At 39.2% G+C, this 17,605-nt stretch overlaps 1 protein-coding gene across 1 annotated transcript in view; it reads left to right on the top strand.

The window, feature by feature from the left end:
• The window catches only part of LOC124137116 (E3 ubiquitin-protein ligase rnf213-alpha-like), a 196,930-nt gene extending 190,841 nt beyond the window's left edge, over positions 1-6,089 (top strand). Inside the window, exon 93 of the mRNA XM_048384001.1 lies at positions 54-6,089. Coding sequence (XP_048239958.1) covers positions 54-231 — 178 coding nt within the window. The 3' untranslated portion in view covers positions 232-6,089. The remainder of the gene's footprint in view (positions 1-53) is intronic.
• The last annotated feature ends 11,516 nt before the right edge of the window (positions 6,090-17,605 follow it).

Genomic DNA, 17,605 nt, shown 5'->3' with positions numbered 1-17,605 from the left:
GAAAGTTAGGTCTTAATTTATGTAACAGTACATTTATCTGCAAATTTCCTCAGCCTGCAAGGCATCCTGATAGGTGACCGAGATGTTCCGCTGTACTGTAAGGAACCTGATGAGACACTGACCGAGGAAGACATCCTCACATTCCCAGCAGACATCTTGGGGAAGCACATTCCCGATACCTGGCTGTCTGTCCTCCGGGAACTCACACAACGCAGAAAGGAGTTTCAATAGTGCCTCAACTTCTGTCAATAGTGGATTGTCATACTTATGTTGTGTAAATGTTGAATCTAATAGAAATTATGAATTGTGGCAGTCCTCTGGTAACTCACACAACGCAGAAAGGAGTTTCAATAGTGCCTCAACTTCTGTCAATAGTGGATTGTCATACTTATGTTGTGTAAATGTTGAATCTAACAGAACTTATGAATTGTGGCAGTCCTCTGGTAACTCACACAATGCAGAAAGGAGTTTCAATAGTGCCTCAACTTCGGTCAATAGTCGTTTGTCATACTTATGTTGTGTAAATGTACAATCTAACAGAATTAATGAAGGTGGCAGTCCTCTTGGAACTCATTCAACGCAGAAGGAGCTTCAACTCAACGTCAGCCAATAGTTGATTATCATACTTGCTTATGTTGAATCTTACAGAATTAATTTAGGTAATCTACAGACAGCTATATCCATAACATAATGGACTAAAAATACTTGTTGGCCACTTCCTGTGGTTCATAATAGGTCTGCTTTTTTCAGTTTCTTCATGGTTGTTATTTTTTAGGTTGTAGCTTTTCCTTCTTGATGATTTGTAAATATTGTTGATGGGTTATAGTCAAATTTTGTAGATTATATTTAACATTAACGTCCCTTGAGATTTCCTAAGATTGAAAAAAATAAGCATCAAATCTGTATGTATGATTTGGTTATTTTTATGTAGTTTCCTTGTATTATTATTCACACACATGTAGTTTGTACTTACTGAAATAGCAAGGAAGTATGTTAAGAACAAAAAGGATTTAGAGAAACATGTTCCTCTTTATTTCCATTGAGTGTTTTGTTTGTATTTTTCTCACTTGATACCGCCGTGATATTGCTGGAATATTGCTAAAAGTGGCGTAAAACCAAACTCACTCACTCTCATTTGATACTTCCTCCAGTTTCCTTTGATTGTTTCTTGCTTGAGATGGAGTTATATATAACCCTTGTATAATAGTCTAAAGATGAGGAGGATCACTTTAAAATAATTTTGTTAGTAAAATGCATAATATACATGTATTTCTAATTCACGATAATACTGTCTTTGTTATAGATAATGGTTTGTTTATGTTTATGATGTATGCTCTCTCTCCTCAAAACAGTTTGCTATATCCGTCAGTTCGGTACAAGCGTGTTTGTTATATACGTAGTTTACTGTGTATATATATATGTGTGTACTCCTTGAAAAAGGTACTGTTTTGTTGTAGTGACAAAATTATCATTAAATGTGGACAGTGGAAATAATCACATTCTTTAATATGTCCACTACAATATATGACATATTACCCAAGAATTCACACACACAATGATGGGATATGAAGAAAAAAACATGTTGTTTTAATTATTTTCCTATGGTGTAGCAGTGTTTTGAATGTGTCTTACATATGACAGGATATTCCATTCGTAAAGTGAATGCAAATTTAAACTGGTAAAGGACTGAATTGATAATGAATGTCATGATTAGTATCAGATATACAGCTGTACATATCGTGTACAAAATTGTCCCATAAAAGCATCTATAATCACGACTAAGTACCAGTAACTTGCTTGCATTCCTATCACACAATTATTAGACTGAGACTTGCCTCATTCATTTCTGGTTTGTACATAGTCACACAATGATATATTTCTTATCAAGATCAAATTCAAATTTATTATCATGCAATCTTGCACTGGATCTATTTACAGTTTATGAAGACTGCAGAGCAACTGTAATGACTTGTATTTACCTAGCAATGGTTAGTTATGTTTTTTTCTTGATGTGAATAACACATTTCAGGCATAATAACCTCATCCAATGTTTCTTTATTTTTATCAGGACTTGACTATATCCTTTGTCATGTTTCATGTAATTTAAATTCTTACATCTATCCATGTTGTTATCAATAGGCCTTGCTTTGTTATTAGACATTTATCTATACAAGCATCACATGCTTATGCATGCCATGCAAACTAAATTGACAAAAAACATTCAAGAATAGCATGTATTTTTAACAACTCCATTGATAGATATGCACTTCTACTTCATGTAATGTCCTATCAATTGCATGTATTAGTGTGCTTCAGTCACATGTATTTATTCATAATAAGGCTTGATAACATGATAATAGACATTTTGTAAAACTTCCAGAATAATTATTTAAAAATCATGCTTCTTAAATGTAAGATTGTAAGAATTCATACCTACTTTCAATTAAATGTCATCGTAAATGATGGAATGATAATGGAATTATTATGATTGTAAAAAACCTATAGAATAGTTGACATGGTCCGATATGAAATGATCACTTGAACATCCTTTTCAGTTTCATTTTCTTTTTGTAGCTTAGGCATGTATGTTTCTCCATATGTAGACATCATATTTTGTTCAATTCTTGGTATTTTAGTATTACGTATTTGTATCTATGCAGAAAATATTTGAATATCAATGGTGGCAGCAACCTTTGTTCAGTGGCTGTCTTTTTTTTTTAAACTACATATCCATGTAAGCTCAATGGCATCACACTATTTCTGATGATCATCATTATCTGGGTAGTGGCATTTTAGATGCAGATAAATGCAGAGTATGAAAGGATGATAATTGCTGTTGATCTTGAATATCACTTCATATCAATGTATCAGCTGACATTTGCTGTAGTGAGGTTTTACTGTTTACCTGACTTTGTTGTTAAAAGGAAGGGGGAGTGGGATAGTCTTGTGGTTATACATTGGCTCATCATGCCCATGCGCCAGGCTTAATTCCATGGGCAAATGTTTGAAGTGTCCCTTGCTTTGATATTGCTGAAATGTTGCCAAGGAACCCTCCCCAAGCACTCTTTGTAAATATTTCTTCATAACTCAATGTTTTCTTTTTGGTTATATTATATCTTTTGTATGTTATCAATACTTGTTGCTAAAAGACATCACATCTGCTTTTGTATATAATTAATTATACATGGACCAGTTCTTCTGTGAAATACTTGTAACTCTTAATGACTATTGTGTATATAGTAGTATTTCAAGCAGATCTTTGTACATAAGTATAGATGACCAAGACTATTTCCATAGAATAGATCATTCATCCTGACTAAACATGCTGTGACTAGGGATTAACGTTATCTATCTGGCAAAACTATGACTTTTGGTTTGTTTACAGATCATAATGTTCATACCCCATCAACAATCCTACAAATATTAGATTTATCACACATTCATGTAAAAGAGTTTGAAAAGAGTTTTTGACAATAATGCACTGGTTTAGTTTGCCTCCTGTGTGAATTAACATAGAATAATTTGTGTTAAATAAATCTCCTGTAAATATGAAGATCTGCATTTGTTCAATGTAGCATCTCCTGTATATGATTATGCAGTAGTGAACAGTACAACTAAAAGTAGAAATAGTGTTAATTTACATTGTTCAGGTTGAGCATAAATGAGAATAGCCAGACCAAATACAATATCTTAAGCACTTATAATATTAATTTGACCAAACTTTATACTTACATGTATGCCTAGCTTGTTAATAGTTATAGGCTGTGTTTGTGTATTTAAGCATTGCTTTACTTGTGTTTTGTGTAACAATAAAAGTGATTACTTGTGTTTGATCATGTCATCCCTAAAAGATGAATGAGACTTTGATTATTGACTTAATTTTTGATGTATATCAGTCAGAATAATAAAGGTCTAGTTTCACATGTTATCTATTATAAAATGATGTACATAGAACACTTAGAGAACATTTGAAATGATATATTCATTTAAAGAACATGTTTACAATTTACACACTTTACAATTTGATCATGCAGATGACTATGGTTGTACCTGTCATGGCATACATCACTGGATAAACATTTTAATACTGACTAATTCATGTACATATCATAGATTCTTATACTCTGTATTGTGTTTTATATATGGAAATATTCAAGATGTTTAGTTAATTCATCATTTCCTGGTTGATCAGTTAGAATCCTGTTTCTGCTTGATTGTAGACATTGTCAAGTTAGCTCTTTGTTCATGCATATAGATTTCCAGGAGTTTATAATGAAAAGATAACACAAACATATTTTTATATCATTAGGATGTTAGGGTTTCTCTCTAAACATGTCTCAATATATAGGAATGCATGCAAGTGACTTCAGAAAGATATTCCACATGTCCGAGCATGAAATATATACATTGATTGTTTTCATGAAAAAATTAGGGTTCATAAAATGATGAAAGTTTTTTGGGTTTTTTTGTGACATGATACTGAAGTTGAAATGATGCTAGGACCAATAACATGATATTTACAATCACATTTGAAATAAAAAAAAGAGATGTATCAGAGCTATATTACTTACTTATATTGGAGATTTTACGTGCGCTTTCTGACTGCAAGCGTATGTCGCACACGGGCCCGCCAGGCCATTTCATGTGTTTCCGAAAGGGGGAAAAGGAAGTGGTGGGTTTAAGGGTTGCTTATATTGTAATTTTGAGATTTGGAATGAATGCCAAGAGGGGGTAGGGGGCGAACTAAGGGAGCTGTGTGTGGTGGGTGGTTTGTTACCGATAGTTTATGTGATTTTGGTTTTATTAGTTTATTTGGGGTTTAAATACGACTAATTAGTCCTGTTTTAATTAAGTATATGCCTTAGGCTTTGAATTTTTCTAATTTATTTTGTGGATTTAGGATTGATTCTAGAGTAAATGCAGTTTTAAGATTTAGGGTGGTTTGTAGTGTGGTTCGGTGTGTTTGGTAGTGTGTGCAGTGAATGAGTACCTGTTTTGGTGTTTCTTGTTGTTTGCAGTGTGGGCAGGTTCCTGTTGCGTGTAGTTTAGCTATTTTAAGGTGGTTATTTAGTTTGGTGTGGCCTGTTTGTAGTTTAGTGATTATTCTATCGAATTTTTTGGATGGGTGTAGTATTTTTGGTTTAGTTAGGTTTTTTTTAAGAACTTTTCTGATTTGGCTACCGGGGTATTTGAGTTTAGGTATATATTTTGCCAATTTTTTGGTGATTTTTTGTTTAGTGACACTTTTAATTTCTGATTTTGAGATAGGTAGGTTTAAGCTTATTTCTGGGAATTTAAGGGATAATTTGGCTGCTTTATCGGTGTTTTCATTGCCAAAGATTCCTACGTGGGCGGGGATCCAAATGAATTCTATTTGTTTGCCTGCCATAGTTAAGTTGTTTGAGCTTTTGAGTATTTGGTTTATTGGTTTGGGGTGTTTTTTGTGTTTTTATTTTTGAGGGCTTGCATTCCACTGAGGGAGTCGGTTAGAATAAGGATTTTTTTGGATTTTTTTTAGATTGCTGATTGTGTAGGGCTGAGGCCATGCCCATTAGTTCGGCTGTGAATATGGATTGGTTGTTTGGGAGTGAGTCGGTAGGATTGGGTGATTTTAGTTGGTTGTGCTAATCCAATCACACACCAAATAGCACCGCTTATTAGCGCTGAGTAAAGTACTTCCGAAAAAAAACAATACATGCGCGCTGGCTCATGTTGGCCTTTGACGCAGTCGCAAAGAACAAAGGGTGGCGTCTGTCTGGACTTGCATATGTCTAAGTTGGTATTTTTGCTATCCAAAATGTCTTATTGTTGATATAAATGCAATGTTTAAAAATGCATTTTTCGCATTTTATTTTATGCTCGCATCAATTTCAAGATTTACAGTACTTACTTTGTATTAAATGAAGGTAAGTTTTAGGCTCACTGTGAGAATGTATTCTATTAATTCATATCTTTTCAAGTCTATTTATGTTGTATTTGTGAAATATTATCCATCACAGTTTAGTCTTTACATTGAGTTTACTTTCACAAATGTGAATATGTAGTTACTTGACATTATATGGTATTTTTTCTTCACAAATAGCTTATTATCATAGGGGCCACGGATGGCCCAGTCGTCTAAGGCGCTGCGATTCGCTGTGCAGAACTGCGTCCCTTTGGCACGCAGGAAACCTATGATTGTGGGTTCGAATACTGGTTTGCCCCGATTGTGTTTCTAGGTTTCTCAGCGCCAAACCCGTGCTCGTGGGTTTCACCGAAGTGGTAATCATCTGAGACCTGCATCACTTCGGGCTTTCCTCCCACATTAAGCTGACACGCAGTGATATAACTGGAATACTGTTAGAAGCGGTGTTAAACCCAACTCACTCACTCACTATTATCATAGATGTGTAATCCTGTAATGATGTTCTTGATAGCTTTCTAAATGTTTCCTTATTATTTAATTTTAGTGATTATTGCATTTTGTTATTCTTGTAATAGCTATTTCTGTGTGCTTTTTTAACAAAACCTTTTAATTGCTGATTAAAGATTCTAGATGTTCAGTTTAGTTCAGTGTTCCTTTTTCTTAAAATAAATCCAATCTACCAATATTCAACCTAAGTATCCTGATACATGATGCATATGCATAACATAATTAATATTATTATGCATAGGAAATAGATAACATGCTTAAACGGTTGAAGAGACAACAGCGATACAGAAGGATGGATCAGAGTTTTGCATTGATACCATAGCTATTTTGCCCTTTGCACCGAAAGGAATCTGTTTCGGCAGATAATCTAGACTGGTAAGTCTGTCTCATGTCTTGTAACTCCATTTGGACCAAGGCATATATAGCCAGTCACGTGACCAGGGTTTAATCACCAGGCACTGAGATAAGAAAGTGTAAGGGCGACACAATCATCGGAAATAAATGAGCTGTCACTCAGTCTCTTGTCATACGATGCCGACCTCTCTTCAGCTAAAAACAGTGGTATTCAGCCATACTGCATGGTGGTTTTGTTGGCAATGATGTTGTGCCAGCAGGCTCGTTTCCACCAGTAAGTCATCTTAATGGTGAATATTATTACAGATCTGGGTTTAGTTGAAGTCTGGGTTCAATGCACTGTCACCATTAATTATTTTGGCAGCCATGGACAGTGAAAAGTAATGGAAGCAGGTCATGTTCAGCCATGTTGAAGTCTGTGGTGGAGACATATATAGTCATTATGAAAGGGTATTACTGTTGCTGGCATGCTATTTCAAACCAACTGGTACAGAAGTACTCCAAAATAACTCAATTACTATGGTTTAAAAAGTTACTTTGATAACTGAATTCGTTAAGCGTTTTTGGTTACTTTCTATATCCTGTCACTTACTATGGAGATGTCATGTTGATTTCTAGGGGGCTTGGGTGGCCCAGCGCCGCGGTTCGCTGTGCAGAGTTGCGTCCCTTGGGCACGCCAGAAACCTATGATTGTGTGTTTCGAATCCCAGTTCGCCCCGATTATCTTTCTAGGTTTGTCAGCACCATACCCGTGCTCGCTGGTTTCACCGAAGTGGTAAACGTCTGAGACCTGCATCACTTCGGACTTTCCTCCCACATTAAGCTGACACACTGTGATATAACTGGAATAATGTTAAAAGCGGCGTTAAACCCAACTCATTCACTCACTCACTCATGTTGATTTCTAAGAAACGACTAAGCTGAGTCAAAGCACTGCAAATATGCAATAGGTTGTGATATAATTACATATAGTATATCTTTGAACGGTTATTCAGGAATTCCTCTTTTAAAACATAAACATTATTTTTAACTAGTCAAGAATATAAGTGATTAATCTTGAACTTTAGTAATAATTTGTATGTGTTTGTCACCAACTATGACCCTTGTTTGGTACACTTCAAAGATAGATGGCCCATTTGCCCATGTGTAAGGACGTGGTCTAGTGGTAGAGCGTCCACGTGGACAGCGAAAGGGCCACGGTTCGATCTCAGGATGCGTCATACCAAAAAACATTAAAAAATTGTACTTCATGTAAACTTGCCTGTCGCTCGGCATTAGGCTGCGTTCACACGGTACCGATTGTGGCTCCTGTTTGAGATCAGACCGCGCTACGACAAAAAAGTTGGATTACTATCCTCAATGATCTGGAATGTCCTATCATTGTCTAAACGCAGTCGTATACGTTCGTAACAGAGTCCTACGGATCGGGAAGGTCCAGAGAGGTCGGCCTAGCACCCCCGACAGTATGGTGCGTCCCGTAACATTCGGGAAATTCAGCCGATTTTGTCTAGTCGGATTACAATCGTGACTATGTCATGACAGGTTCCTTTGAATCGGATCAAAATCGTAACAATATCCTGTGTTGTCTGGACCAGAGACCATATACCGGTTTATGGTCTCTCTCTCTGGATGGTGTCCTGTGGATCAGGACACTGTTGTGATGAACTGGCATGGTTTGGAGAAATTGTTCATTGCCGTTTCTTGTCAATTGAGTCCAGATTGCATCCAGATCTTGCCGAATGCGAACCGTCTTTGTCGGTTCACTGTCTGATCTCTGTCTGATCGCATTCGGGAGAATCGGGACGCTGTCGAGACAGATTCGGTCATTTTTACCATGCCGAAGACACAAATAAGATCAGATTTGGATTGAGAACGGGAGAATTGGGTCGATTTGGCTGGAAACGGCTGAATCGGGACCCTTCCTGAACAATATCTGATTGTTGTCGTGGTTAAATAAATGTTTTTACAAATTTGTGATTATCCCGCCACAAATAACAGGATCTTGATCAAACTTTTGACAAATTTTAATCAGAAATGGTCCTATCCAGGACGGCAGTAAAAATCCTGAATGTGTGACTGAACCCTAAGGGGCTAAAAGAAGGAATGGTCGGAATCGGAACTTTTACTACCAACATATGTTCCTTTGGAGGTGCATATTGCATCAAGTTTTGGTTCCTATCACACTGACATTTGTTCTGGTGTAACGTTGAATTCTACCTGACATTGAGAAAAGAAATGATTCTGTTTTCAGCGTTGAGAAATGAACCCAAACAGTTGAATAATGACCCTTATAGTTGAAAAGTGAAACAGCATATTTTCCAACGCTTATGGTGCCTTTAAGGTCTTAATTCAACGTTGAATAATAATCTAAAATAAAAACTGTGATCTCTCATCATGACGGCCATCAAACTTCAACACTAACATGTAGTCATCTTACAATTCTGCGCGGGGGCGGTCGGGAAGCCCAGTGGTTAAAGCGTTCGCTAGTCACGCCGAAAACCCGGGTTCGATTCCCGACATGGGTACAATGTGTGAAACCCATTTCTGGTGTCCCCCGCCGTGACATTGCTGGAATATTGCTAAAAGCGGCGTAAAACCATACTCACTCACTCATTACAATTCTGCGCTGAAAAATTATCCATAATTAAACGTTGCATATACCTCCTGCACTCATTCTTCGCTACTTGGGGAGTGATATGGGGGTCGGTATCTTCTCTGCAAGGAAGAACAGTTCTACACACAGTGGCGATAGTATGCAATGCTGTAATGCGACGCAGTGCAGCATCACCCCTGGTTCGCCAGTACCAGCCGATGCTCGCGGGTTTCACTTCAACACATAACCACCATGGTATTGCAGGTTTTCCTCCTGCCCAACACTGGCCGCCATGATATGACCACAATACTGTTGAAAGCGGTGTTAAACCCCAGCTCACTCTTCACTACTTAGGTGTGGGTGAGAACTAATATTGACCAGTTGTCAGTTTTATTGCAAGGGAGTCATATTAACTCTCCTAATAATCTTTAAATTTAGATTAAATGTATGCATATACATGAATTAATGACTATTTTTTCAGGAGATAGAGTGAGAAAGTGAGAGTGAGTCTAAGGTCATGTTTCCCTTTGAGTTCAAACCTTCGCCTACACCTGTCACTCAACAACCTGGCCACCAACCGTGGTCTATCTTGGCAAACCCCGAGTATTGGAGGGGTCAGTCATTTGTACCATGTCGTCTCACTGTGAGGTCATACAATAATGATATCACAAACTAAGTTTTTCATTAGCCATGGAACGCATCTACTTGTAATTTATGTAGCTACATGTATAATTACACTGCTTGCTTCCCCGGTCAACTACAACAGAATTCACGATACCTCTGCTAAAACGCGAAGATACAGTTTTGATAGATTGATGTTGAAGGCGTATAGAGCAGAACACGTACAAACATCATTTGGTAGATCTATTTGTCACATTTTGACACACCATCTTAATTCCCAAGCAGAAACTGACATCGGTATAAATAACACTTGCAAGTCCCTACATCCAAAATCTTGACGTTACATTGGAAAAGTGTTGAATGCATCTGCCATTTATGTTTATATAAACGATAAACAGTCAAAAGCTCTCAGTTTATGAATTTCATAGCTTTCATTCAGTTTGCCCATTATTACGCGTTCATACTGAATGATATAACAAACTTAGAACATATTTGTTTTCAACATAGTCATTGGCAAAAAGTATTCGTGATTTTGATAATGGCGACGTCAATGCCGAGTTTTCGCGTACTAAAAGCATCGCGCTGCACGCAATAACTACCGGAAGCAAATACTTGTTTTCTATAAATAACAAGCTTATCACATGAGCGTCGTGTGACACGTCTTTATATTGTCGTCTGCTAGCTTTCTCCCCCTTCGAAATTCCTATCGGTAAAATGGGTCGCAAATCCGCAGAATTAAAAAATGTTATAAAATTATGGAATATAAAACAAAAAATGCCCATATTGCACAGTTATTGGATTTATCATGGTCTACAGTTTTAGTGTCTGCAAGAAATATCAAGCCACGGGATCAGTTGAAAATCGCTCTCGAAGTGGACGTAGAAAATCTTTTACACAAAGGGATCAAACGAGTATGAACAGCTAGGTGTGTCAAAAATAATCGCTCTGCAACACTCGGTGAAATCACTACTAAATTTAATGAAAACAAAGGTAAAACATTCACTAGCAGGACAATTAGGAAGCATTTGAAGGATATAAAAGAGTTTATGTTTGGAGAGAGGGCGACGAAGTTCACAGACCGGAAATCGTGTGCCGTCCTTCACATTGGAGGGTCAGTTTTATAGTCTGGGGTTGTATACGTTATCAAGGCGTGGGGACTCGCCAATGTAATGTTACCTCTTACCTTCTCACCAACATGTTTACTCTCACCCACACCTTTCCTGTCCTAGCCCTTCCAAATCCCCGTTCACCCCTTTCCTACCCTATCCTAGCTCTTCCCAATCCTCGTCCGAACCTTTCCTATCCTAGTCCTTCCCAATCCCCGTCCACCCCTTTCCTACCCTATCCTAGTCCTTCCAAATCCCCGTCCACCCCTTTCCTACTCTACCCTAGCCATTCCCAATCCCCGCCCACCCCTTTCCTACCGTATCCTAGCCCTTCCAAATCCCCATCCACCCCTATCCTAGCCCTTCCTTATCCTCGTCCACCGCTTTCCTACCCTATCCTAGCCCTTCCCAATCCTCGTCCCCTATCCTACTCTACCCCAGCCTTCCCAATCCTCGTCCATCCCTTTCCTATCCTATCCTATCCCTTCCAAATTCCCGTCAACCCCTTTCCTACCCTATCCTAGCCCTTCCAAATCCCCATCCACCCCTTTCCTAGCCCTTCCTTATCCTCGTCCACCGCTTTCCTACCCTATCCTAGCCCTTCTCAATCCTCGTCCCCTTTCCTACTCTACCCTAGCCTTCCAAATTCCCGTCCACCCCTTTCCTATCCTTGCCTTCCCAATCCTCGCCTACCCCTTCCCTACTCTACCCAAGCCATTCCCAATCCCCGTCCACCCCTTTCCTACCCTATCCTAGCCCTTCCAAATCCCCATCCAACCTATTCTTGCCCTTCCTTATCCTCGTTCACCGCGTTCATACCCTATCCTAGCCTTCCCAATCCTCGTCCACCGCTTTCCTGTCCTATCCTAGCTCTTCCCAATCCTCGTCTACCCCTTCCCTACTCTACCCAAGCCATTCCCAATCCCCGTCCACCCCTTTCCCACCCTATCCTAGCCTTCCCAATCCTCGTCCACCCCTTTCCTATCCTATCCTAGCCCTTCCAAATTCCCGTCCACCCCTTTCCTACCCTATCCTAGCCCTTCCCATTCCCCGTCCACCCCTTTCCTACCCTATCCTAGCCCTTCCCAATCTTCGTCCACCCCTTTCCTACACTATCCTAGCCCTTCCAAATCCCCATCCACCTCTATCCAAGCCCTTCCTTATCCTCGTCCACCGCTTTCATACCCTATTCTAGCCCTTCCCAATCCTCATCCACCCCTTTCCTATCCTATCCTAGCCCTTCCAAATTCCCGTCCACCCCTTTCCTACCCTATCCCAGGCCTTCCCAATCCTCGTCCACCCCTTTCCTATCCTATCCTAGCCCTTCCAAATCCCCGTCCACCCCTTTCCTACCCTATCCTAGCCCTTCCCAATCTCTGTCCACCCCTTTCCTACCCTATCCTAGCCCTTCCCAATCCTCGTCCACCCCTTTCCTACCCTATCCTAGCCCTTTGCAATCCCCGTCCACCCCTTTCCCACCCTATCCTAGCCCTTCCAAATCCCCATCCACCCCTATCCTAGCCCTTCCTTATCCTCGTCTACCGCATTCATACCCTATCCTAGCCTTCCCGATCCCCGTCCACCCCTTTCCTACCCTATCCTAGCCTTCCCAATCCCCGTCCACCCCTTTCCTACCCTATACTAGCCCTTCCCAATCCTCGTCAAACCCTTTCCAATCCTTCTCCATTCTTCACTCTCATTCTTTCCTTATCCTACCCTACCCTACAGCTCGACCGTATATCACCCTTGTTGTGTCGACCTGTGTTGCAGTGACCTGCCTTGATAACACGAACAGGCGGACAAAGCCGCCATCCGGCTTGTGTGCAGCATCTGACATCGTAGATGCCGTTATTTGCGTAACATGCAGTGTTTGATATTGAGGGACGTAACGGAGTCGACGAGCCGCCATCATTGCCGTAATATATGCAGTGTCTGACATAGACAGAGTGTCGTAGCTGTCGTCATTGCCGTAACATATTAAGTGTTTGACGTAGAGTGACGTAGCTGCCGCCATTGCCGTATCATATTAAGTGTTTGACGTGGAATGACGTAGCCGCCATCATTGCCGTATCATATTAAGTGTTTGACGTGGAGTGACGTAGCCGCCATCATTGCGTATCATATTAGTGTTTGACGTGGAGTGACGTAGATGCCTTCATTGCCGAAACATATGTAGTGTTTGACGTAGAGTGACGTAGTTGCCGCCATTGCCGAAACATATATATCCGGTATTTAACACAGTATGGCGTATATGCAGTGTTTGACATAGTGTGACGTAGACGTCATCACTACCGTAACATATGCAGTGTTTGACGAAGAGTAACATAGGTATTGTTTGAAGTAGAGTGACGTAGCGGCCGCCATTGCCCTAACATACGTAGTGGTTGACGTAGAGTGACGTTGCAACCATCATTGCCGTAACATATATATCCGGCATTGACATAGAATGACGTAGCTGCCTTCATTGCCATAACATATATATCCGGTATTTGACATAGTATGGCGAATATGCAGTGTTTGACATAGTGTGACGCAGACGTCATCACTACCGTAACATATGCAGTGTTTGACGAAGAGTAACATAGGTATTTTTTTAAGTAGAGTGACGTAGCGGCCGCCATTGCCCTAACATACGTAGTGGTTGACGTAGAGTGACCTTGCCACCATCATTGCCGTAACATATTCAGTGTTTGACGAAAAGTGACGTAGCTGTCGTCATTGTCGTAACATATGTAGTGTTTGACGTAGAGTGACGTTGCCACCATCATTGACATAACATGCACTCATTTATGTAGTTAGGTAGACGTTGCCACAGGCATAAAGTGTCAGTCATTTAGGAGTAATTTCTAATGGTATATATAATCTGTTTTCGAATTAATTTTATAAATTAGATCAGAATAAATTTAGATCACATTCGCACGTTATACAATGTCAAGGTGACACTCAACTGCCCCCACACGACTAACCTCCCCCACCCCCTCCAAGCAAACTGTATAAGGAAAATATTTACGGACACAAAAAAGTTTAGAAAGATGTCTCTGTGTAGATGAATGCAAATGATTAAATCCCAATGGCTTCAAGTGGAGTACTTTGCATATTAATAAAACTAACATATAATATCACAAAAGATCTGTATTGCATGTTTCTAGGCCTTGGTATAAGTAGGTCCCAGCTAACTAAACCAGGTGGAAGCTTGCTGGGGTGAGAAGACGAAAGATATGTCTTAGGTTCGACTAAACGGAGTCTATTTACCTGCTTCTTGATGCAACGTTTGATGGGGAATACAGAGACATGACTTACACCTAAAACCAATGTGCTCTTAACGGTCCAGCCTGGCGAATATCAAGGGGTACAGTGCATTTTATTTACCGTTTTATTTATAATGTATGTGCGTTAAGAAATATATCGTTCAAATACTGCACAACTGAGTTTAGTCTCTTGTACCTATATATTCATGGCCGACAATGCCCCAGTGCATAGGGCTCATGTAGTCAATAACTACAAGGAGGAAAATATCACTTGCACATCATGGTCCCCACAAGTCTTCTGATTTAAATGTTAAAATATCTGGCTCAGACTCAAGAGGGCATAGCAGCCCGTCGCCGCAAATAAATAGCGACAGCTGAGCAGCTGATGGCCGAGAAACAACGATCTGGAATAACCTTCCCTCTTTGACTCAAGTCCGAGTCGTGTATGGGAAGTAATAAGGATGAAGGGTCAGCTCACCAAATATTAAGGTAATACGTCATTTTATTTTATTTTACAAAGATACGCAAAGATAAAGCCAGCGCTACGAGTGACGTCGCCGTATCACGAATACTTATGGCCAGTATGTTTGTTTGTTTGTTTGTTGTTTAACGCCGCACTCTGCAATATTCCAGCTATATGACGGCGGTATGTAAATAATCGAGTCTGGACCAGACAATCCAGTGATTGACATCATGAGCATCGATCCACGCAATTGGGATACGATGACATGCATCAACCAAGTCAGCGAGCCTGACCACCCGATCCCGTTAGTCGCCTCTTACGGCAAACATAGTCACATTTTACGGCAAGCATGGGTTGCTGAAGACTGGCCTGTACTTGGTTGCTAGCAAAAGCTGCAGGCCGGGGTATGTCAGCTTCGCTAACCTTTCTACTTTATTACCAACGAGGGTGGATTGAAGAGGTGATTTGGGATTTGGAGTGTTCTTTTTCAACGTAAGGGTCGGGTCATTTTGCAACGACCGGGTTCATAGAAACCGGTTTAATATACAACGTTGAAGGTTCATATTTCAACTTTACACCGGCTCATAATTAGTTCCATTCGACTTTTTCACTGTCATAAGAAATCTTGACATGTTGAGAGATTAAAGGTTTTCCCGTCGTCTTCCGAAACGTCCCGCTCCTCGCTTTCCATCATGTAAACATGTTCACGCCTGGATCAGTTTTCCTTTTCGTGTTTGCGTTTTTCGTATTGATCACCTGATATGCGATATGGTTTATCAGGCCTTGAGCCTGATAGGCCAAATTGGGACAGTGACGTTTCGCTATCATCGGTGTAGCACAACAAGTACATCAAGACTTATACACAGTGTATTATAACTAATATAAACATGATATTCCTCTACTCCTATACTATAAGCCATTGATAAAAAAAATACTTCATTATCACGACACACGTTATCATTTCCATTTATTATATATTTGATATGAATATTAAGAGATATAAATTCAAAACGAACTACTCAACAACTATGTGATCGTAGACCTGTATAGTTTTTAAGGGAGCGAGGCGTCACTAGGCTGTGATAAGAGTGAACTCTAATTCAAATGGAATGTAGGTATTGTGCAATGTAACCACGATAGGAGATACTTTTATAGCAGTTTATCAGTAACTGTACCTAACAGTAACTGTATCAAGTTTTAATGTTTTACTTTTGCTTCGGTTGAGCGTTACATGCATGTTACCGCTGCACTGGATTTAGCGCACGAAACGTATATTTGTTTTGTACTACTCGTGCATACGGACTTTTCCATATCGGCCAAATACTGTAAATACGAAGAAATCTAGAGTTCAACGGGAACATGAATTGTTGAACAAGATTGAAGGGTTAGAGACATTTGTTTTAAAACACAATTTAGAATTCGAAGATAAGAGAAACAAATTAGGAGACATTCGAGCGAAAAAAAATGGAAGGTATTATGGTATTATTTACATTGATTGGAGAAGGAGAAAAGGTTAGATGGTATTTTTTTGCAATATAGAAGAAAAAAGTTTTATATTAGTAAGGGAGTGATCCAATTACAGCTGGTGGGTGGCTCTGCTACTGTAAATACTAAGGGTATCGAACTTGAAGCCAAGTCATATTATGAAAGCTTATACTCTTCTAAAGACAATTTGTTTAAAGATTTTTACTTGGACTTCTTACTGATCAAGATCTGTGTATGCTTACTAAAGAAGAGTCAGATTCATTAGAGGGGTCAGTGACATACGATGAACCTCTAAACGTTTGAAAATACAAAGAATAATAAGTTCAGGTTCAGATGGGTAGACTCGTACCTATGCGTTTACATATTTTTTCTGGAACGATTTATCACCCTTGCTTTTGAAGTCAAAGGACTGTAGTTTTTCTAATGGCTATTTATCTGTCACACAAAACAAGATGTCATAACCTGCATTCCTAAAGGGGATAAGCCAAAACGTCTTCTTAAGAACTGGAGACCAACTTCCCGTCTGAACACATCATACAAACTTCGTTCTTATGGTGTGCTGTACGGATTAAATCGGTTCTTAATAAATTGATCAGTACTTATCAAACTGGTTTCATGCCTTGCATATATATTCGTGACAATATAATATTGATAAATCTCGAGTAAGGTGCTAGGTATTTGCCTAGTTTCAAAATTGAGTGGAACAGACTTAAGTGTCATAGCACAGAAGAATTTTGAAATATACTTTTTGAAATTCAATTAATAATAAACAGATGGATGAAAAGGATCACTACTTTTCTTTGTAGAATTTCCTATGCAAATTCTCTGAAGCTATCTTGGATGAGAAAACTCTGGGACATCACAAATAAATCTAAACGGAAAATGTTGTATTTCACTTCTTTTCCTCACTGTCATAAGTCTAACTGTATTTGGAAAAAAAATTCCAGCTAAAATATTCAAAGAAATTAATCATGCTTTTAGGTTGGACACACTGTCATTGCCTTTGATAGGTTTTCACAGAAAATAAAGCCTCAATCATTTGATGACTTTATTAAGAAACCTATCTTTTACAACAAGACATCACCATTGGTAAAGATATTATCTTCTATTCTAAATGGCTGGATAGAGGTGTCAGCCAATAGACATTATGAATCTTGAAAGCAACCATCTAACAGTGATTAAAATTTTGCGTATTTTTTCAAAACTTCACATTTATAAATATAGGCATTTTGCCAAAAAGAACGTAATGTCGATTCTGTAACGTAATGCAAATAATGCATTGTAAAGGCACCCTTGCTCGACTCTCCATGGAAATCAGGCACC

The sequence above is a fragment of the Haliotis rufescens genome, unplaced genomic scaffold, assembly GCF_023055435.1.
Source record: "Haliotis rufescens isolate VD_foot unplaced genomic scaffold, xgHalRufe1.0.p SCAF_5, whole genome shotgun sequence".
Classification (NCBI taxonomy): Eukaryota; Metazoa; Mollusca; class Gastropoda; order Lepetellida; family Haliotidae; genus Haliotis; species Haliotis rufescens.
Note: the sequence above shows the minus strand (reverse complement) of the source record. Positions and strands in the feature narration are given on the sequence as shown.